At 37.1% G+C, this 22794-nt stretch overlaps 1 protein-coding gene across 2 annotated transcripts in view; it reads right to left on the bottom strand.

The window, feature by feature from the left end:
* Positions 1–22383, bottom strand: part of BMP5 (bone morphogenetic protein 5) — a 57564-nt gene extending 35181 nt beyond the window's left edge. Inside the window, exons 1-2 of one of the 2 annotated variants that reach the window (XM_019286072.1) lie at positions 22163–22383; positions 21184–21551 (exon numbers count right to left, since the gene is read on the bottom strand). In XM_019286072.1, coding sequence (XP_019141617.1) covers positions 21184–21433 — 250 coding nt within the window. In that variant the 5' untranslated portion in view covers positions 21434–21551; positions 22163–22383. Of the gene's footprint in view, positions 1–21183 lie in introns of both variants that reach the window. The other variant, XM_010406011.2, reaches the window with a different exon arrangement.
* Positions 22384–22794: the final 411 nt, after the last annotated feature.

The following is a 22794-nucleotide window of genomic DNA, read 5'->3' as shown; positions in this document are numbered from 1 at the left end:
AGGACCACTCACAACTGCTGAAAGAATACTGATAGCCACTTTCTGATGGGCCTCAAAGTAATAGTTACAACTCACACATGTAGTACTAGTCTGTGTTTCCATGTATATACCTAAGGAAGATGCAGCACTGTCATCTGAAAGGGATATGAGTTCAACATTTCTTTGGTTCAAGACAACATTCACAGGCAGGCCAGGACTTCAGAGTAGCAACAGTCTACAGAAGTGAAGTGTTGTAGGAAACAGGCACTGAACAGCACTGCAAAAACCCTTGAGTTCAAGGAGGTCCCACTCCCCACAATGAAGCCAGAATCTCTAACTGCAAATTTATGTCAGCCAATGTACAAAGAAAAAAAAAATTGTGTACAAATGTAGACAAGTTAAAATCTTGCATTACATAGCAGACTGAAAAAGATGGTGATGGTGATGTTGCAATAATGATCAATGGTTAGAATGGTAGCCAAGCTAAAAAAGTAAAATATTATTTAATGGTACTGAATATTTTAATAGTGAAAATACTACACAAATCTTGATCCCTTCTGCATCTAATAAATGCCTAGTTAGGCAAGACTGTGAATGCTTAGTAGGGTATCTCTCAGGTCCTTTGTCCTGCTGAAAAGGCATGAAGTGCAGGGAGGCATCACGTCTCAAATACTTTTCTTTCACAGGCGAGAGCTTTTCAGCACTGGCAGCCTGAAAAACACAGGTTAAGATTTTCAAGTATTCAATCCTTTCAGAATATTCTCATGTCATTCCAGCCCTGCTCAGTACATCTGCGTTTCTGTGGGACGAATCACAGCATCTAAAAACCAATTGACCAGAAAATCAGTAAGTATTCTTTTAATCATTGGAGGAATATAATTTTTCTAAGTAAAAACTATGTTGAATATTAGGGTAAATGCTGATTACAAAAAAATTATTCCTTTGCTCTCATTGGTGAGGATTCTTTGCATTGACTTTTAAATTATTTTTATACCACCTGAAACTAATATATGCAGCACTATGGTTACATCAGACAAATCATGGCTCAGGGGAATATCACAAACACCTGTGTGTAAGATGGGAAAGAATGATATTTTCCACCCATGTGGCAAACTGATGAAACATTCACACTGTATTAACACTAAGTCCAACTCTGACAAGAAAAAAGTCAAATTTACATGAAAAAGGTATTTTGGAAAAAGGGTCTTCTTTTACACCAAGAGAAAATATCATGCAGTGATTTTCGTTAAGAAAACTATTTATCTTATGGGGGAAAAAAAAAAACAACAACTAAAAAATATCCAAAGTACTCATATGGATAGACTGTATAACTAGTAATCAGTATTTTAGAAATTCAGCTATAAGTATCTGATTATGTTAACTGAACTTAAAAATATAAAAACTGCTAGCAAAGAGTTTAGGTCATAGTGCATGTGGGACTATTAGATGTGCTCTTTCATTAGTGCTTAGCTCCACACTGATATGTGCTTCACTTTTTCTGAAGATGTTGGTGTGTGGCTGTGACACATAGGTGAAGTGAAAGCTGCTTTGGCAAATGGGTAACAAACCAAAGATATGCTGAAAGATATGTTATAATAAGCTGATTTTACAATATAAGATCCCCGGGTCCCAAGGAGGTTCACAAACAGTGAAGCCTCACTAATCAAATTAAAGTCACTTTTTAACTACTAAATGTACCAAGGCAAAATGGAGGGTTTTACAGACCTGTGTAACTATAAAGGGTCATTTACACTCATCTCACTGGATTTCACTGTTTGACTCGAAATTCTTTGTATAAGTACTAAGTAAACCAGTCAGTTTTAATCACTCCAAGGTGATAAAGTTTACAGTAAGCTGATACACTACAAACGACACTCATTTACATCTTGAATATAATGAAATGATAGTTTATCTACAGTGAACATTTGTGGTTATCTGACCAAAACAGGTCAAAGGTTCCAGGCATTTTCTCCTGAAATTACTCAGTGCTGCCTCTAATGACTGATAATTGAAAGCAGAGACTGGAAATATCAAATGTGGTAGGTGACAGATAAGCAACAGATTAATGCAAGTACTCTGTTACAGGACACTGAAAGGTCAGAGGCCCTAGGAATTAGCTATTGTGCTACTGTGAAAAGACAGACATCAAATAGCTGTTTGCCTCATTCTTGTTCTTCTCTCATTCAAATTCCAGTATCATAGATGGGACTGTTTAAAGTGACTCACCTTTTATAAATTAGGGCAACAAATGTTTTGTAGGGTGTGTGGAAAGGAGAAAAGGGATTCTAGAAAAGCATACAGTGTTTAAAAAATCTGCCAAAATAAAACAGCTATGCTAGGTGTAAACATTTTATTGAAGTGCATCTGAGAGAAGGACATTCATTAGAATGTCATTCTCAGTTGGAGAGACACCAGGTTACAGATTCTGAAAGATGTATTTTTATATTTTTAATATTTGTAACTTTTTTGGCTTGTAGAGAATTAATATCAACTTTAGAAAATCAGCTTATCCCAGCAGGCATCCCTTTCATCTTTTCACCCTGGAAGTCCTAAAAATGTAAAATCTAGTTAATATTGAAGTCAGTAGCAGCTGTTTCATTCTGCTCATTGGTCATTGAATGAGCAATACAGTCTTCTAAAAAAGATTTTAAATCAAGTGGATTTTAAAGTCCAAGAATGAAGAAAAATAACTTCCCGAACTGGTGATTAAAAGACAAAAAAGTAGCAGACTATAATTCTACTTCTCTAAGCACTACTGCTTTATGACATTTAATTTGTGTTTTAGAATGGTAAGATTCCTGATCTGAACTCAGGAAATCTGTTTTGAGCTAGACATTGGAACTGATAAAATAGTCACCTGTCCTTAAAGCATTGCTTTGGACACCAGAGATACCTGCCTGATACAGTCAGTGGAGAGAAAATTCTGTTTGTTAAGGGTCAGCTGTCTTGTACCAGCCAGTAAACAGAACAAAGCAGTTTATCTACATTTCCCCTTTAGTGTGCTGCAGCTCCAGAGAATCAGAGTAAGAGATAGTCTTTGCTCAGTAAAAGGACATTTCAATCCTTATCAGCTGATTTCAATGACTGGATCCTAACTGCCATGATGCTGAGTAGCCCAGCAGTGGGACATCCTCAGCCATTGCACAGAAGAAATGCAGGGGTTGAGGGCCAAAATGAGAATAAAATAAGTTTTTGTTCCCACACTTGACTTTTTCTTTATTATTTGACATTTGATATTTACCATTTACATTACCATAATCATTCAGGTGAGGGTTTTAACTACAAAACTTCAGAGTCATGCACCCCATTGTGTGTCTTCCTTTTAGTATGAAGTAGTTGTCAGCTCAGAAACATGGTGGGATGGCTCTCACAACTGAAGTGCTGTAAAAGATGGCTATAAACTCTTGAGAAGGGATAAGGAAGGAGAGGCAGTGAGGTAGCCCTCTCTATTAGGGAATGTTTTCATTGCCTAGATCTTAATTATGGTGACAGCAGGATTGAGTGTTTATAGGTAAGAATCAGAAGGAAGGTAAATGGCAGATATCTTGGTAGAAGTCTCTTAGATACAATCTAGCCAGGATGAAGAGGCAGATGAAATGTTCTACAGGCAGCTGGGAGAAGTCTCCCAATCACCAGCCCTTGTTCCTGTGGGGGACTTCAAGTTACCAGATGTCTGCTGGAAATACAACACAGCAGAGACAAAACAGTCTAGGAGGTTCCTGGAATGTGTGAAAGAGAAATCCCTGACACAGATGGTGAGGGATTCAGCTAAGGAAAGTGTACTGCTGGACATGCTGCTAGTGAACAGAAAATGACTAGTGGGTGATGTGATAGTTGGAGGCCTCTTGGGCACAGCAAACACAAAATTATGGAGCTTTAATGGAGTTTTTAATTCTTGAAGAAGTAAAGCAGGGGATCAGCAGAACTGCTCCTTTGGACTTCCTGAGATCAGACTTTGGCCTGTTTAGCAGGCTGGTTGGCAGAGTCCCTTGGGAGGCAGACCTGAAGGGTAAAGGAGTCCAGGAAGGATGGACATCCTTCAAGAGAGAAATCTTAAAGACCTGTGTGCTGAAAGACCAGCCAGTGGGGAAGAGGAGCAGCCTGCCTAATGAAAGAGCTTTGGCTGGAAATCAGAAAATAAAGGGGAGTTTATGCACCTTGGAAGAAGGGACAGGAAATGAGGAGGACTACAAGAATGTCATGAGATTATGCAGAGAGAAAATTAGAAGGGCCAAAGCCCAACTATAATGTAATCTGGACACTGCCTTAAAACACAGTAAAAAGGTTACTGTAAATACATCAGCAACAAATGAAACGCTAAGGAGAAACTCCATTCTATCTGATGTGGGAAAAAACAGAGTGACAAAGGATGAGGAAAAGGCTGAGGTACTTAATGTCGTCTTTGCCTCACCCTTTAATAGAGCTGGACCAGTTGTCCTCTGAGTGCAAGCTACCTGAGATGGAAGACAGGTACAGGGAGCAAAACGAAGCCCTCAAAGTGGTGGACTTGTTGGTGAATGTTTAATTCTTGTAGACAATGATCTTAAAGGCCTTTCCCATTAGAAATGATTCTATGATTCTGTGATATCTCACATGAAATATGTAGGCAGAGGTTGAAAATAGGTGTCCCCAAAATTACATTCCACACATACCCTATCTTGGACACAAAAGTCATCGTCAGAAACTTAACCTACATTTGGATCCCCCTCAAACTGAAGAAAAGCTGTTTCCATTATCCGTGGGGATTTTGCTTAATTAGAAAGGGCAAGTCTGGAGATTTTTTTTTAATTGCAACAGTTCTGTTTCTTAAAAACTGTTTTATTGCAGTACTTTATATTTGAGTTTCTCTGCATTTATTATTATTGTATTGGTCGTAATTAAAGTAATTACATATTTAGAGTTGTGGTTTTGAAATAATGATGTAAATTACTTTCACATGAAATATACTTTCTTTTCAAAACAAAAAGAATAAAGTTTGGTCAGTTATATGCTGCAGCTAGATCTATTGCTGTAAATTTAGAGTTATTTCACTAAATTCTGTATTTTCAGGTCAGCTACTGACATCAATGACCAACATTTTCCTATTTTGTTTACCAAAATTAGAGGCAGTATGAAAATTGTTTGATGAAATACTGTGCAGCTAGTGACAGTTTTAATAAATGAAATACTGTTTATCAAATCCAAATTTTTTACGGTAGAACATCCCTTCCATAATTGAACAGAATTACTGAACTCTTTGAATTGCAAAGGAATTCAAATCAAAATAAAGTCAATGAATAAAACCTTCAACAATGGCAACAGGATCTAGAGCAAGAATGAAAAGAGAAAGCAAATTAAAAAATCAAACCAACAAAAATCCCATTGCCTTTTTTCAAAGCAAATATTTCACTTATTGGTTTTCTTTCTTTAACCCTCAAAAAATGCATTTCAATATCCCATTCTTTATAAAAAACGAAGAAGTTCGACTATATTAATGTATTTTAACCAAGCACTTAGTATTACACCTTTTGAGAGTGCTGTTCTGTTACTAAAATGTTCATTTCTTCATTTTGTTATTGTAGTCAATAAGATCTCATAGATCCTTACCAATTAACACACATTTGAAAAACTCAAAATAGTGGAAAGACTAAAATATTATTAAGGTGTACTTTGAGATAATGTGATTTCTACTTTCTAATCCCCTCAAAATGCACATGCAATGTTCTCATGTTAGTAAGTGATAGAAAGTAAATGATAAAAGTTACACACCCAGGTAAATAATGAAAGTCACACCCATACTAGAATATAAGTGAATATATAAAAGGATAAGTTTCTTTTTTTTTCAAGGTTTATTTTAAGAATTAGAACTCAGTTAATAGTTAAAAGCTTCCAGCTTTTCCAGAAAGAAAGAGATCCCAGAAATCATATAACAGTGCCTGCCAGCAACTTTTATAAGCAGATACATAAAGAAATGCCTCAATCAAAGAGGCATAACTGGGCTTGGCTTTCTCACATGTAATCTTCCAGGTGATCTGGATACTGTGAGATTACCCATGATACCTTCTTGTTACTTTACATTAAATTATGCAATGAAATAGAAGTTTTAATGAAATTGCTGGTCTTCATTCAATAGCCAATGTTTTGTTAAAAATTTCATTGCTAAACATGTGTTATTCACTCAATTTACCCTTCTTCGAAGTCAAATGCACTTGCTCAACAAGTCAAAACAAGTGCTGCACTGCAGCTGGTCCAATAATAATTAAATGCTGGAAGGCTTTCAGTTATTGATGCAAAATAAGTGGGAAAGCAACACCCTGCTTTTCTTATGCTGCCTTGAACCCGGCCAATACAAGGAGGAGTAAGTAACCAGACAAAGAGATTGAGTTTTGGAAGTGAACGGAACTTTGAGGGTCTAAGTTTGGGTATTATCACAATCCTAACATAAAAGATAGCTGGTGAAGCAATTCCTCAAAATCCTCTTTTTCTGATCGTTTTGACAGTATGATGCACTGTATCTTTCAACCTCACAAATGCAAATTATGCACTCCAGTTGTTCAGCTGTAGCACAAATCACAACAAAAGATACAACTGCGCATATGTGCTATTTAATCTTTAACAAGTAAGGACCCCGTGGTTTCTTTATTAAGTCACACTGTATTACAAAGGCAGTCCAGTCACAAATACATATGTTAATCTAAATCTACTAAATTCCTGATTGCATTCAGTTTCATCAGTGATAAATAAATCTTTACCTGGAAAAATAGAACCAATCAGAGAAAAGATCCCTCTATTACATAGTTCTGAGCTAATGGATAGGTAAATTAGCTAATGCTTACACCACCGTGCCTCAGGTTGCTAATTTTATCTACTGTTTTCAATGATGTCTATTTTGCCTCACCTTTGGCAAAGCCAGTAAATTTTGATACCATCTGTAAATAGACTTCCTTTTTTTTTTTCACATTTAATTTTGTTTTTCTATAATCACAGATCATCACAAAGAAAACTAACAATTATTGCCAGGTTTCTGACTGTGTGTGAAAGTCAGGATGTCAGATCAACACAACCTCAAGGTTAGCAAAAGACAGAAAAAAAGATCCCTCTTGGGTTCAGCTGCAACTGAATAGAAACAAAAGTTATACCTCTGGGATCCAATGGTCAGCAAATAGGTGTAAGTTATAACTGTTTTGACACTGTAAAAGTATACAGATGGAACATAACTTCTGAGGAGGGTGAAAGGGCATATATCATCATAGGGCAACTGGCAGGGGAGGAAAAGCTAAACATTAAAGTGCACTCTATCTTCTCACATCTCCTTAGTTTCTGCTCGTGTTAACCCTCTGCTCACTTCCACCCAGAGGTGGCAAGTCACTCTACCATTTACCATTCACTCATATTGTCTCATAGACTCCATTTATTTTCTGCTGTGGAATTTGTTGGAAATGCTTCCATGGAAGTTGTGTCTGCACACTAAACTGGATACGACTGGATAGGCAATATTTTCTGCTCACTATGTGCTCACATCTGAGTATTTTAGTATTACCCATACCCATTAACACTGACCAAACATCTCATAAAAACAGTCCAGCCATAACAAGGATAAGGAAGGAAGCCCTCAAGAATGTCTCATTTAGAGAGCAGAAGGAGGCTTCATTACATAGAACAAATCAAAACATTTTTTCAGACTATATTATAGATAGGATGTTAAATACAATTGCAAAAAATAGCTGCTCGCAGGCCATGTACATAGTTACTATGTCAGCTTGGCTCATATAAATTCAGAGGTCCTCTGATTTATACTTTTGTTGCACAAATATATACAGGGCTAATCACTATACTGAGTCATCACCTTAAAATTAAAAATGTAGGGAGACCAAACTTCATCTTTTATAATCTGTTGGCCCTTGTTTTGAAGGTTTGTCCTGAACAGTCTTGCTGTTGGCCAACACCAAGAAACCACCTAAGAGAGCCTAAGCAGCGGTGCTGAGAAACAGCAATGGGGACAGAAGCACAGCAGGGACAGGCCCTCCCAGACACAACACTGGAGGCAAACAGGAGGAAGATGAGGAGGAAGAGCAGACAGAAGACTGGCCAGGTGTGGTGAGGAATGGCACTTTCAGACAGCAGGTTTTAACAGCCAGTTTGGGATCTGGCTGTGGTTTTAACAGCTTGTTAATACTGATACAAAACCCTCTCCTCTGCAGCTCTGCCGGTCTAATCTGACCATGATTTACTCCCACAGAGATTATTTCACCCCCATATGGAGTAAGTCCCCTCAACAAGAAGGAAAAAAACATTTGGGTTGGGGTTTTTTCTGAAAGAAGTTTAAAACTTACCAAAGTTAACGATCATTTCGACCCTCTTTCTGGGCAGAAACTCACTGACCATTAGTGAATAAAATACGTTTGTAATGCCATCCAGCATTACACCTGCACTGCCAAAGGAAAGGAAAAATAATCTTCATGAACAATGTTTGTGCCATGAAAGAGCTCAGATTAGCTCCAGGTAACCCGTGAGGGTCGTGATCCCTCACGGCAGGTTCTTTTGGACAGACTTGGGCAGAGAGACACAGGAGTCTCAAAATTACATAAAAAGCAAGAAAACAATTTCCAAACTAGAAAGAGAAAGTATGGCATTTTGCACACACAGTACTGTTCATCCAACAATTGTCTGATGCAAGATCATCACTCCTCTCCAAAAAAAACCAATGGTTGATGTCAATACATATGAGACAAGAGTAAGGTCCCCCTTCTTTGTAGTTACTCTGTCACAGAGTCACAGAGAGGCTGCAGTTGGAATGAACTTGAGGAGGTCATCTGCTCCTGGCTCAGTCATGGCCACCTAGAGCTGGTTGCCCAGGACTGTGGATATTCTTCTAACATTTCTGCATTTTCACTGTTACTCCACCTGGGACTGCATTTCTCATATTCCTCACACAGTTACTTACAAACACAACACCCAATCCAATTCTAGAGGTATCTTTAGGTGTAATACTTCTCTGGAACAGCAAAGATTGCCTCCTGAAGCTTGAACTGTCTGCTGAGCTGATGTGCCCCAGACAAAGCTTGTGTGTGTTTCTGAGCAGAAGGTAAGAATGAGCAGGGAGTGGGAACCTGACCTGCAATCTTTTTGGTACACCACCACTAAGAATATTTCACATTCTTTTTGCAGCAGCTGATCAACCTTTGCCTTTGCACGTTTGCGCTAAATCTGTGTTTCCACTAGGGCTGGAAGTGACAACTGCTCTAATCTTTGGGGATAGACAGCTCCATTTGTCCATCCCCAAAACTGGGAGTATCACAGTCTCTCCTTTTGGAGACATGTTTTTATTCCCATTTTAATGAAAACACACTGCCTACCTGCAGACAAGGAGAAACAGCATGATTTAATGGAGTTTGTGGTAAATCTCACTGATATAATGATGTAAAGTTAGTGATATAGTGGTATGTTAATAAAAGAATTACTGTGCAGCAGCAGATGGTAATGTAAACACAGGATGAACATCTCATAACTTGTTTGGGAGCTGTGCCCATGGAGCCAAGATTTCAGTTCATGAGTGTGCCTGTGTACCCGTTCCAGCTGAGTGATGAACCCCTTTTATATGAGGTCTCCCTGTACACACACATATGCTAATAAGCACATCTTTTGTATTTTGCATTTATAAGGAATACATACAATATGGAGGGAGCAGAATACAGCTGCTGGGCAATGAAAATGGTGGCAATACACTGTGAATCTTAATGACATTACTCTCTTCCTTCTGACCCAATGAATTGCAGCATGAACTTGAACCACTTGACCTCAAGATTAGCTCAGTTGGTCAGAGCATGGTACTAACATGACCAGGGTTGGGGGTTCAATTCCCATATGAACCCTTCACTTAAGAGTTGCACTTGATCCTTGTGAGTCCCTTTCAGCTCTGAATATTCTGTGATCTCTGTCTTAGAATTCACTCCACAGCATCAATCACCTCTGGATTTTGCATTAACACATATCTGTATTTCTATAGAAAAATATATATGTACATATATTTTCTAAAATTATAAATATATTTAAGATATGCTTACTTTAAAAATTGATATATCTAAAAATGCTTGTCCTTGTAAATGTGATGTCATTATTGTACACAGCCTCATTAAACATGATTATTAATTCAATAGTTTAAGAAATTCTGGGAAAAAAATTACCTTTTGAAGAACCACAGTTGATAGCTATAGAATATAATATAGGAGATAACCAAAGAATTAAAGAGAAGAAAAAACTTTGTTCTGAAATAAGTAATTTTAAATTCCTGTGATGCACAATACTATATAGTGTCACATTATACTACCTCTCAAAATTCTGAAAAATAAACCAACCCTTCCTGAAGGTCATCATATTTAATAGTATGTTTTCAGGTATACTTTCTATTGCTTAATATCAAAGAGAACTTAAAAATTATGATCTTTTGAATACCTTATTATGACATCCAGCAAATTCTGTGTTTTATTTTTAATCATATAAGCTTGTGATTTAAATCAATACATCAAAACCATTTCACTATGTAAAAACAATTGTGTCTAGTTGAACCATAGGTTTAACCTTTGCTACATGAAGTACAGTACAGACTTTTAGCGTTCACAGTAGTGTTCAGTTCACGGTGACAACCATGGGCAGTACTGCATCAGCCTAAGGGCTCACAGCATTGCCCTAAGTAATTTGTCTTTTTTATCTATATTTTGACTCATGCTGGATGATAAACCATTGCAATAATGCCATAATTATGTGCAGTTAACCACTAAAAACAATTAATTCTTTATGGCACTTCATTCTGCAATAAGTCTATTATATCGCTGTTATAATAAAACAAAATGGAAGTTGTATTCTTTTGCCTTGTGCTCCTTAAAGTTTTGGGACTAGACTTTCACTTGGTAATGATAATTTTGTAGCTTTTATTCCCTTTTTTCTTCATTCATGTTAGGAAATCAAGTTTACTAAAAATTTGTGGAAAGTAAGCTATGGAACAATAACAGTAAAAGAAGCATATATATATATCTATATAGATGTATATATATCTCATCACTAGTGAGAAGAAAAGTGATATGGTCAATGCCAAGTGTTTCAAAAGCCACTGACTACATGAAAAGCATTGTAAAAAGTGCTTGAAGTTGCTTTCTGAACCTTTAGAGTGACCATTTTCAAGAACTGCGGCTCTTTCTGAATGTTGATTTGTTTTCATTTTTGTTTTTCTGCAGCTACAGGGGATAATTGCTGCTCTGTAATGAAACCTTAGATGTGCTCATAAATCATCAATGCACAGAAAATCTCGTAGCGAATATTATACAAGTCTCAAAAAACTCGTGGCAACTGGCAAGTCTATGCAAGCGTAAGAAACTCTGAAGTTTTGGAAAACCACCCAAGATATCACTTGTGGAAATAGAGGCTTGTGTCTTATATATCACCAGATGTGAACTTCAGCCCTTGCAGTACTGTTGATATCTCCCTCCTTTCTTGATCTCTCTGGAGAAATATCCAAGCTGTTAGTCAGAGAGGAGAAGCCCTTCACAGAGCAAAAAAAAAAAAAAGTGTGATTTTATTCACAGAAGTACCAATGGTCCTAAATGGGAAAGGACTGGTTTAAGGAACTAATTTTGCCATCAACTGGACGAGCCACAGCTCTCATTACCCTCACTACAAGATTACTCAGCACCTCATACCACTGACTTCAGCTGCCGTTTTAGTCTTCAGGTCTTTGGAGCAGATCCATAAACTCTCCTCCTTATTTCAAAATGTTACAACAGGATGTAATTAAGTACAATTAACAAGGAGGTCAAATGGTCATCTGATAAACACCGGTCCAAACAGGCAGCTTGAAAGGTCAGGGCTGCTAAAGCCACATAGTATTGATGGGAAAGAATATTATGATTTAAGGGGGAAAAAATTCCAATGACTAAAACTGAAGAGGTTTACATGCTTTCTATATTACATACACAAAGCCATGCACACAGGCTGATATGCATGCACACATGATTCAGGGAGACACAAACCTATATTCTAAGAACAACAGCTAAGCTAGCCACATTTCCTCTCTCCATTACAACAGAAGACAAATCTGTTTTGGTGCTTAAATTCCCGTGTCTCTTTTTCATTTTCAGTATTTTGTAAACTGTCTGTTCTAAGAACAGCAAACTTGTTGCCCTTATAGGAAAGCCTTTTTTAGCCCTTTCTAAAATAACACTTGAGATCACCATGATGAAATGCAAGGTGGTGTGAGACTTTTAGAAGCAAAGTATTTTACGGAGCACACAGCCAGAGTAAAAAGCAGCTTCACAAGAAGAAAGCTATACCAGTACTCTGCAGCTTCAAAGAATGACATCACACAGAAGAGAAAATGAACACAGGAGTATTTGCCCATCCTCATTTTATGGACTGGAAAACAGAGGCACACTGTTTTCATTCTCTATCTGAGGCTCTTCAGGATTCTCGTGTTAGGTTGTTCTGACATTTCACTCTCTGACTTTCAGGTTTTGACTTGGCTGGGGGCGGGACTGACTCACTGCAAAACCTTTGCACACATTTCCTTTGCATGTATGAGGCAGCAGGGTAACCTGGTCAGGAGCAGCAGATTAACCTTTGGGATCACTAACATGTTATGACTTGTAGTTTTTGACAAATATTCCAGCTGAGCTAACCTTGGGAACAACCTTCCCAGAGCTATGTTCCTGCTGGATCTCCACCATCATAAATCACCCCAAAGACTACAGCTGTTATGGGGTTGTACACTGGGCTTGGACTTGCTCCCATAGCAATATCATCCACACTACTGTTCTCCCACTCTTTCAATTTCTCAGCTAGTATTTTTGAAAACTGTGCCACCAGAATCCCACAGCTCTAGGCACCAGATGCCATCAGATACCATCTGCCCCCTGCTCCAAAATCAGAGTCCCTGCTCATTCAGTGTCTCTGCTCCTTCTTTTTCTATGGTCGAGAACAAAACAGAACACTTTTTTTTTTTTTCCAGAATTTTGTTCTTTGTCAGAACAGAATTTAATACCTCTACCTCCAAAAATTATGCCATTCACCATTGAACAAGTCCAATACAATAAATTTTTGAAATTATTTTGCAGTTTCTTATAGCTCATACCCCACAGGTATTTCTCCTCCATTTTAAAAAAATAATTGTTTTAATGGATATGCCTATTCAAATTGCTCTTAATTTACAATAATTACTCTGGAATAGGGGTACAGCTTTACCAGATCATATGAATTTAACTTCATTAACTTGACTACAATCAAATACCTGTGAATTAAAACAACAATAATTTCATTTAGTTGACCCAGCCTACAAAGGGATATAATTACAGAATCATTGAAGCTGGAAAAGAACTTAAGATTCTCATGGAGTCTGCATAGGCAATATTGTTAAGCCAGATAAAGATAAACCTTACAGAAATTTCAGTTGTTCAAATTTCTTCCTCATCCTGATTCTCCTTGAAAAAGAATTATGTGGAATTTTGCTTCTGCAAAGTCACTGGTTATTAGCTAGAGAGACACATCATGAACCAGCACTATCTGTCCTGGTGAGTTTTCTGGGTTCTTACTCATTAATAATTTTTGCCTCAGTTTGCCTTGAATTACAGTGGGAAAAAAAGTAGAACCACATTTTGGTGAGGTACCACATGTGGCATTAAGTTGTACAGCAGTGGTTGATAAAGCCAGGTTCTTGATCTATTGCACCAGAATAATCACCCAAAAAGAGCTGGGAAATACACACTTGAATTCACCTCTTGTAGCATCTCTCAATAACTGGGAAATTTCTGAGTGGAGAGCGGAGCTATAAAATCTCTCTTTTTCTGCTTATATTACAGTCATGTTTTGAATAGAAACAAATTCATAATTCAGTACAAAACACAAACCAGCTCTTGCTAGGTGTACCCCACCCACAAACTTAAATAATGTAGTTGTCAGGGTTGACAAGTTCTGCCTGCTGTAGCATTTCTGTGTTTTATAGGAAATTTTAACCAGGGGTGTTATTTTAAGAGATGAGCAAATGGGGAAACCCCATGGCCTAGCCAATAAATATGAACTTTAGGTGCAATGGAGCACTCATAAATATGACTCAGAACAAGGGGATTCATTGTTTCTCTCGACCCCTCTTAGCTGCTCCTCTGATCTCAACCTCTGTGTGCGTCATGGCAGCCCTCATCCTTTAACCTGCGGTTTTTAAAAGCAGCTTCTAAGTTATTTATGGCTGCAAATGTTAGTAGCCCGTCTGTGTACTCCCGGCACACGCATACCGAAGGGTGGGGGAAGCTGCATTTTGTTTTGCAAGGATGAAAAGTTTTGTCCAGGAAGCCAAGTGCCTCAGGAGGCTGAGGTAGCTGCTCTGCCACAAGGGATTCAGAAGAAAAGTGCTCCCTTTGCCTTCAAGACTTACTCAGAGAGGAAACCCATACTGGCATTTATTTTGCCTTTAATTTGTACATTATCTGTCTTTATCACACTCTTTGCTCTTTCTCCGTCTTCATTCACCTTCTCCCTATCATGAAGAACTTCCATTTTTGGAATTCTATTGGCATGGGAAATGATCTCAGTGCTGTTACATCACACTCCATGTGAGGCACAGAGGAGTAGGACTAAATATTCCAGCAATACCAGCTCCTGCAGAGGCTGTTTCTCTGTTGTGAGCCTTTCCCATGCCCAGCAGGTCTGTATCCAGCCCTGTACATTGGCTGTTGCCTACTGAGAAGAGGGATGTCCTCCTTCTGAAGCCCAGCCTGTGCTTTGCTGTTTTTCTCTCATGCCTGCTCTCATTCCTTCTCTCTCCACCTCCCGCACTGTCGCCTGGTCTCACCATTTCTCGGCCTTTAATCCTTTCTACAGGCAAATGCCACTGACATAAAACTAAAGTTCAGTGACCCTGCCTAGACAGCAGGGGTTAGAGACAAGGGAAAGGATAAGGAGGAGAGGATAGGGAAAAGTGTGGGAAATAATTATAAAGTCTGGTAGCAGCCAGAGCTCTCCTGAAGCCCTGGGGAGCCTTTCTTTAGCTGGAGGCTGCAATTGGCACTTCATAAACTGTTCATTCTCAGCTATGTGGAAACACCAGACGACACCTAGAATGATCAGACTGCAATCAATCAATTTTTTCCAAATTCTATTAGTCTGTGGGCCTATGAAAGCAAGCTGAAAGGAACTGCCATGGCTAAAAAGAAAAGAAAAAGGAACTGCTCCTGTCATAATTACCACCATAACTCAGGCAGTAAGTAGGCAGGTAGCCATGGTAAAATTCTTTGCATAATTTAACATCCAGAGAAAATAACAACAGGACCAATGAGAGTGGGAGATGACAGAGATGCCAAAGTTGTCCAGTTAACTAAGAAAACAACCCAGAGTTTGGGGAGAGAACCAAGAGACTCTCCATCCAATCCATGGCAGGATTCCTCCCCTAATAATTTCCACACAGAGATGTCTCCACAAGCCTGCTTCTTTCTCTTTCATGGTTAGCCAGAGTCACTGCCAGATTGTGTTTTCCTGGGAAAATATGCACTGTACAATACATACAATCCCCAAAACCCCACCCAAAGTCTGTGTTTAGTCTGGAAAGGAACACTTTCTAAAGAAGAAGCGGAACTGGGTCAGCCATTCTTCCCAATGGGAAAAATATTAATAATAATATATATTTATATATATCCATACATATATATAGCTTTTCACCATGCACGTCTAACCATCTGCTAAATCAGTTTCTCTTCAGTTATCTGCAATTTCTTTCAAACCTGTCGGCAAGGAGAGTCAGACAGTTTTATACCCCAGTTAATGGAGAGCTTGACATTTTTTTGGCTGGGTAGATACAATAATTTACTCGGATTTAAAGTGTTAACTTTGGCAAAAAAATTAATTGACAGTTATAAAAACATTATTTAGTTAGATGATATTTATGGATCACACAAACCTATTTTGAGGTAGAGCTATGTAGTTCTTAAGATTCATGTAACTTGAGAGATTTCAAAGGAAATATAAAATATTTCAATATAAAACAACAAATGTAGTGCAATTCAAAAAAAGAATATGTGGAATATTTCTTGCTAAAAATTAAAAGTAATCTCTAAAAACCTGCTCTGTCGTTGCACAAAAATGGGTTAAAATTCTAATGAATTTATAAGTATTAGACGAGAATTTTTATGTCATCCTGTGAGTAAAGTCCTTTTGTTCTGAAAACAAATAAAATTCTTTTGCAGAGAGTTGTCTTAATATTTAACTGGATCATAGAAAATTATTTCATAATTCATAGTTATTTCTAATGCCTGACTGCAATAGGTCACAAGAAATTCATTGTGTTCACTGACTGGGTGACAAAACTTTAATAAAGGTGAAAAAAACATCTTAGGATTTCCAGATGCCAACTGATGTCTATTTCTGATGAAAATTAAGTGAGACCTGCTTGATCCAATTTGCTCTAAATTTAATGTAAAAGAGTGAAAAATGATGCCTTATTGATTTGGGGTTGCCATCAAATAAAAGCTTCACAAACTTTTTCTCATTTTTTTCTCAGTATTGATCCAAATCCTCAATTAAAGACATGGGGTCTATTTGTTATTTAACAAGTTTTATCTCTGTAATAGCACCCCTCTGTTCAAGGCAAGATAATAGCACTATTTCCATCACTTCAGCTAAGGCTGTGTCAATATTTTCATTAGAAGCCTGCATTTATATACTAAAACTGTACCACAGCCAAGGAAATTCACGTACGGTTAAAATTAAGACAGCTACATCTGAAATCCTGTGGAAAAGAAAGAAAGTGTGCTCATTCCTAAGCTTTAGGACAGAAGTTAATGATCCTGAGGCCTTTTTGCATCTATCCTTCAAACCCCTTCCTCAGCTCCTGGCATTTTATAGCTTAGCACTCCATATCCCTCGCTGATGATATGTTAGCTGTGAGTGGAAGGTTGTAGAAACTGAATTAGTTTAATTTAAGAAACGAGCTACTATGTATGCTCAAGGTCTGATTGCAGTAAGGAATCCTTTCTTTTTTGTGTGTAACAAAAATATATTTGTACAGGTATTTGGTGTGGATTGATGGACTATAGGTTTCTCAAAGTAGCTGTAAAAAGTTGTTCTATGCCATGTTAGTGTTCTCCAGTGAACACAATGGGCTATAAATCTTTCAAATTTACGTATTTGCTCAATGATTCAGGTTTTAAAAAAGAATATAATCTGTAAAACAGTGTTCAAACTTGGGATAGAAAAGTTGGAGAAATATGAACAGTCTTCCGTGCCTCAGACAAAATTTCCATTGATTTCAGTGTCTGGTTTAAGAACTGAATACAGCACGAGCAGTTTTAAAATTATTCTAAGATTGTGGAATCAGTCACACTGTGTGTGAAGAAGAAAAAATGTCTTTCTAGGGCATACTGGTTACTTTAAAAATCTCAGTAATATTGTATACTTCTTAGCACGTGTACATCAGGGTCACAAATTTTATTGTGATCTTCACATTCAAGTTTTTGAAATTAACTTTATATGCTAAAAAAGAAAACATAACAGAAAACCACAAACCCAGATATATATCTCCCATTTTATGAAAGGTTCATATCAATTAGCAGGAAAACATGAAGAAAGCAAACAGACTTGCTTAGCAAATGAAACAATCTGTTAGGAGAAAAACTAACAGAGGTGTTATTAAAAAAATGAAAATACAGACCATTTGAATTGCATGAGAAGGAACACTTAAGTATAGCAGATTTAATGATCACTTTGATGATAATGGAAAAATCAGTATTTGAAATGTTTAAATGCAGTTTACAAAAGTGCTGTTTCTGCAAGCCTCATCCATGTAGATCTATTTTATTCAATCCCCCTCTTTCTGTAGGAGGTGAAGTGGGAACACTAACATTTATCTTTAAAAAGTCCTTCCCTGACTAAATTTTGAGTGCGCAAAAAGCGGTAGGAGTGCATAAGTATTATTTGCCTGCTCTCTGGGGAACAGGGTATCCTATATATGTCATTTTGGGAGACCAGCCACAAAGAAGATGCCAGAACTCTTAGGAGTCAGGGCTTTGCAATAATATAATAAAATATAATAATAGGATAAAAAAACACCCAGTTAGGAAAACAAAGTTCTGAATTTGTAGGTGATATAATCAGATCTTTGAAAATCCCAGTGTGTTTAGTGGAGGATTTATTTTTTGACTGCTGGACCAAACCCAGTTAACTCCTCTGTTACACTCATCAATATTTATGGAGAGTTGCCAACACACACAGTCTTACACAAAACACAGGACAAGACAAAGTCTCTGTCTTGTTGTATCTTTCAAGAGAAAAAGAGATGGAAATTCTGATATAAATTCCAGTAGAAAGAGCAGGTGTTTACAATTTTAACTTCAGGAGAAATAAATGCATTCTTATTTTTCTCCCTGGTTGGTTGACAGAATTATGATTGCAGTTCCCTTGATGACTATTTTCTAAATTTGTTTTTGAAAGTGAGGCATTTGCAGCTCTGACAGGTTGTGGGTTTAATCAAAATTAGCATAGAAGTTCCAATTTTTATTCTTTAATATAAAATTATTTGGTCTTGTCTATTTTTTCTTTACTTTTTAATCATGTTCAGTCTTTTCCATTCTTATGCTTAATAATTTCTATCCAACATCTCAGCCACATATTTCTTGTTTCAATATATATGTCTTAAATTGTTATAATTGGTACAATTATGTACAAAATTTCAATTTAAAATATCATGATGATTAATAGAGTTTTATTATTCCACATTTTGTAATTAATGCTGTGCAAGTATGAACATCGTGAATATTATTTTCAGAGCAGATTTATTTGATGCAAGTTGTCTGAGGCTTCAATTCTAAATCCATTTAAGTTATTACTCTGCTTCATCAGCATTTATTGATTTTAAGGTACAGCATTAGCATTCACTTATCACTGCATATTTTTCCCCATTCTCCATTAAAAGAGCTTGCCCTCATCTGTCACAATCTCATACTGCATAAATCATATAAAATGGTTACTTGTTTCCATGATTTATTTCATTCTTATGTTAATTATACTGAAACATAGGATTGTTTAATAAAAATGTTGAAGCTAATCTATATTGGTCATCAATATTTTTTACGCATGTTACACGGTGGAATGTGTGATATACCACAATATCCAACTTGTATGGAAGGGCATTTAAAGTGAATTAGGATTTAAATTAACTTAGAGCTGAGACACATTTTAATTTTACAGATGCCAAATCAAACCCGATATTTACACAGTATTTTGTTATAAGTTAATGGTGTCTATTAATATTTACCTCTAGAAAAATACAGCATCTCACCCCCAGTTTTCACAGTCTCGAAACATAAGATGGGCTTTAGCTTCTCAGAATTACTTTCTTAAGGCAACAGTGCTTCCCAACAAAATAAGACAAATATTAGAAATTTCCCACCCAAGGTAAGACACTCAGTGGAAACTTGAGTTCTTCCAGAGAAGGTTTTTGTCTGGGGAAGCACAGTAGGATCAGCCTAGGACATATCTGACACTGAAACTTCAAAGACTTCTACTTGTTCATTGCAAGAAGTCCTATTGTAATCAAAGAAATCAAAGGCTAGGTCCCATGTAAATAGTCCTCAGGGATGCTGATGGAATGGTCCCTGACATATTTACAGATGGTACTTCTCAGGACACACAAGGAAAATTTTTGCAGGATCTGTGCCTTTACTACTGCTGAGGATAAGAGCATTTCCTATTTTTCTGTATAACTTTTCCATTTTAAATTCAGCTGACTCCAGTTACTCTGGGTAAATAGAGGCATGCAATGTTAATTTAAAAGTAATACATGGGCAACGTATAGCTGTTTCTTAATGATAAGGAAAACATATTCAAAAAATGGATTCCATTTTTTTCCTAACCTGTTATTTCTGGAGCAAAAACAACAAGCAAATGTATTTAGAGGTGTGGACATGTGTTACTCTTAAGGTAAAGGATCTCAGACTTGAACACCTCCTTATCAGCCAAATAATTAATGAAAAGTGATTTTATTATTACAGCAAATAAACTCTAGAGTGTTACTTTCCTTGAATTTTAGTACTTGGAGTATTTAGTATTTACTAAAAACCTGGTAGACATAAAAAGTACAGAATGTGTGTGATAAACTGAAGGTATTTTGGAACATATGCTGCTGTTAAAAAGTTTCTACAGAAAGTATTATCCTGGAAAACAAGAGTTCATCAGAATTTGTACCAGCTTATTGTGAAACTTCCAGTTTTCAATTAAATCTCTTGCTATTCAAGGTCGAATGAGAAGGGGTTTTTTTAGCCAAATTTATGAGTCCTGCAGCATTTAAAATACTTATAAAAATACTAAATGAATTTCATTAATTATTTGCATCTTTCTAGATGAGACTTAAGTTGCCTTTTAGTAAAGAAATCTGTAACCACTTTTTTTTACCTACAATGTAACTGGCAAGCATGTTTATTACACTCAGAAGCCAATATAATTTAGTTTTATCAGGTTTTGTATCTGAATTGATATAATTTTCAAAAGCATTCTTTGCTTGCATTTTTCTGGTGTTTAATACTCCACTTGTCATTTAACATACTTATGACAGATAAAATAAGAACCATTGTAGATTCTGAGCACCATAACAGTATAATAAAACACAGCCTGTTGTTATTACATAGAAATAACAAAGGAACAGCAACAGATTATTTCAAATACAGTCATCCAGCTGAAAAGATAGTAAAACTCTGACTCTTAACAACAGGAAAAACCCCACTAAATAACCTAAGAATGGGGTTTTTTTAATGGTTTCACTTTTCCCTTTTCATACCTTTCCAGGCTTTAAAATATTAACAACTGATGTTTGTTCATGTGTGAGCTTTAAGGAAAACACTGAGGGAAATAACTGAGCAATAGGCATAAGTGTTTGATTTTTAGAGATTTAAAAAAAAAGGAGTTAGCTGGCCTAAGGCTAGAATTTTCATTACATCAATGAAAGAAAGAAAACAGAAGCCAGCAGAGGGAAGTTATAGAAACTGACTTTATATAAACAGTGAGAAAAATCTTTTTCCATGGCCACCTACAATGTAGCTACTTTACCATCCGTTATGATTTTTCTTTTACCAGTGGCACAGCAGCCCGGGCCCAATCCTGCTGTTTTAGAACAGGTTACAGTTCGGCCGAGAGGTTTGCCCTTTACAAGATCAGGCTAACAGTTTGTCAAAGAGAGCAAAAACAAAAAATATTTCCACATACCTAAATTGACAAAGCTCATGACCATGTCAGCATCATTCAGAAAGTTGGTGTCGTGCACGCTGGCTAAGGGAGGATTCTGTGTGGTCAGGGGGGTCATGCGAGACAATTGTATTCTCCGCGAATATCCATTTGGAGAGGCAGGGTATCCTTTTCGTATCCCTCTGCTCTCCCCTGCCATTGATCCCTTTAGTGAATACTCCAGCTCCTCAGAATCCTCTTCATTTGTCATGGCATTATACAGGTCCAGCATGAAGAGGGGTGCAGAAGAAGCCTGCTTTCCTGGTGAAAATGGTCTGGGTCTGTGAGGTAAACCCAGGATAGAGAGAATCTCTCTCTGAATCTCCCTTCTCTCATGGTTCCGCAGCCTCCTGTAAATAAAACTTGAATGGACATGATTGTCTCCTAAACCTCCCTGTGCGTGACCCACCAGAACCCAGCAATTCCAGAGCAAGCCCACGAAAGTTTTGAGCGCAGTTAGGTTCATCTTTGAAAAGAAAAAGAACAAGGAAAAAAAAAAACCGACAACTTTGCTCCTACTTGTTCTGAGTTCCTATGAGGTCTGCTTTCCCAGTAGTTGAAAAACAAAATTTACCTATTTTTCATGTCAATGTCATCTCTAAACATAACATCGTAACATCTTTGGTGATTCCTCTCCCCCCACCCTGTTTAAATATTATGGAATGTGTCAGGTTGCAGTTATTTCTAAGAAAGCTGAAATTCAGACTTCCAATTTTCCACTGTTGTTATCGTTTTTTCTGCATTTATGGAGCAGAAGACCAGTATTTTGTCAGCTGACCTAGGCATTCCTATATAAACCTTAGATAACCAGGTCTTTGGTGGGGAGCTGTATTAGCAAGAGATGTTCTTCTGACACATTGTAGTTCCCAGAGTTATCTTCCCTCGTTATTCTGAGTTCTTCGTACACCTTGCGCTCTTCCCAAGATAAAATCCTGAGTCACAGATTTGTCTTGATCTGTACCTTGGTGGTGTAACACATATTTGTCCAGCAGCCTGGTGATAACTTTAACATCTTTTGAATCGCTTGAGTGTAAAGTAATTCTAAAGCATTTACTAATCAAATTAATGTGTTGCCATGAATTTACTTGCAAAAAATAACCTTCTGTAAATCCATTCAACCCTTTTCAGCTTCTGAACTGTTATTTCCAACTGTAGCAGGCACAAATATAACAGCTCTCTTCAAGAGAGATCTAAAGACTAATGTAAGCACAACCCTGCTGGGAAAGAAGAGGCTTCTCATTGTAATTTGAAACGGGTATAGCAAAAAAGTCCTTAACCCTTCTCTTGCCAGATAGAGCTTTAAACCTCTCCCCCGTCTCTCCAATCTACAGTAATATACCTCATTTTGGCTATCGGCTGTTTTTTGGTAACAGCTTGCACAATCAATTTTAATTTTAACAATTTTAGGATATATAGATGGTGTAATATGGAAGCTCTTGTGAGTCTCCTTATGGGTCTATGGTTTAGTAAATCTGAGTAGGAAACTTGCATAACATACTAAAATAGCATCTCACTAATTCAAGAAAAGTTTATGTTTTAGGTAAATTTAGCAAACAAAGGTGACCTTTTTAATAAACTCTGTAGGAAATTTCA

This window comes from Corvus cornix, chromosome 3 (genome assembly GCF_000738735.6).
Source record: "Corvus cornix cornix isolate S_Up_H32 chromosome 3, ASM73873v5, whole genome shotgun sequence".
Lineage (NCBI taxonomy): Eukaryota > Metazoa > Chordata > Aves > Passeriformes > Corvidae > Corvus > Corvus cornix.
Note: the sequence above shows the minus strand (reverse complement) of the source record. Positions and strands in the feature narration are given on the sequence as shown.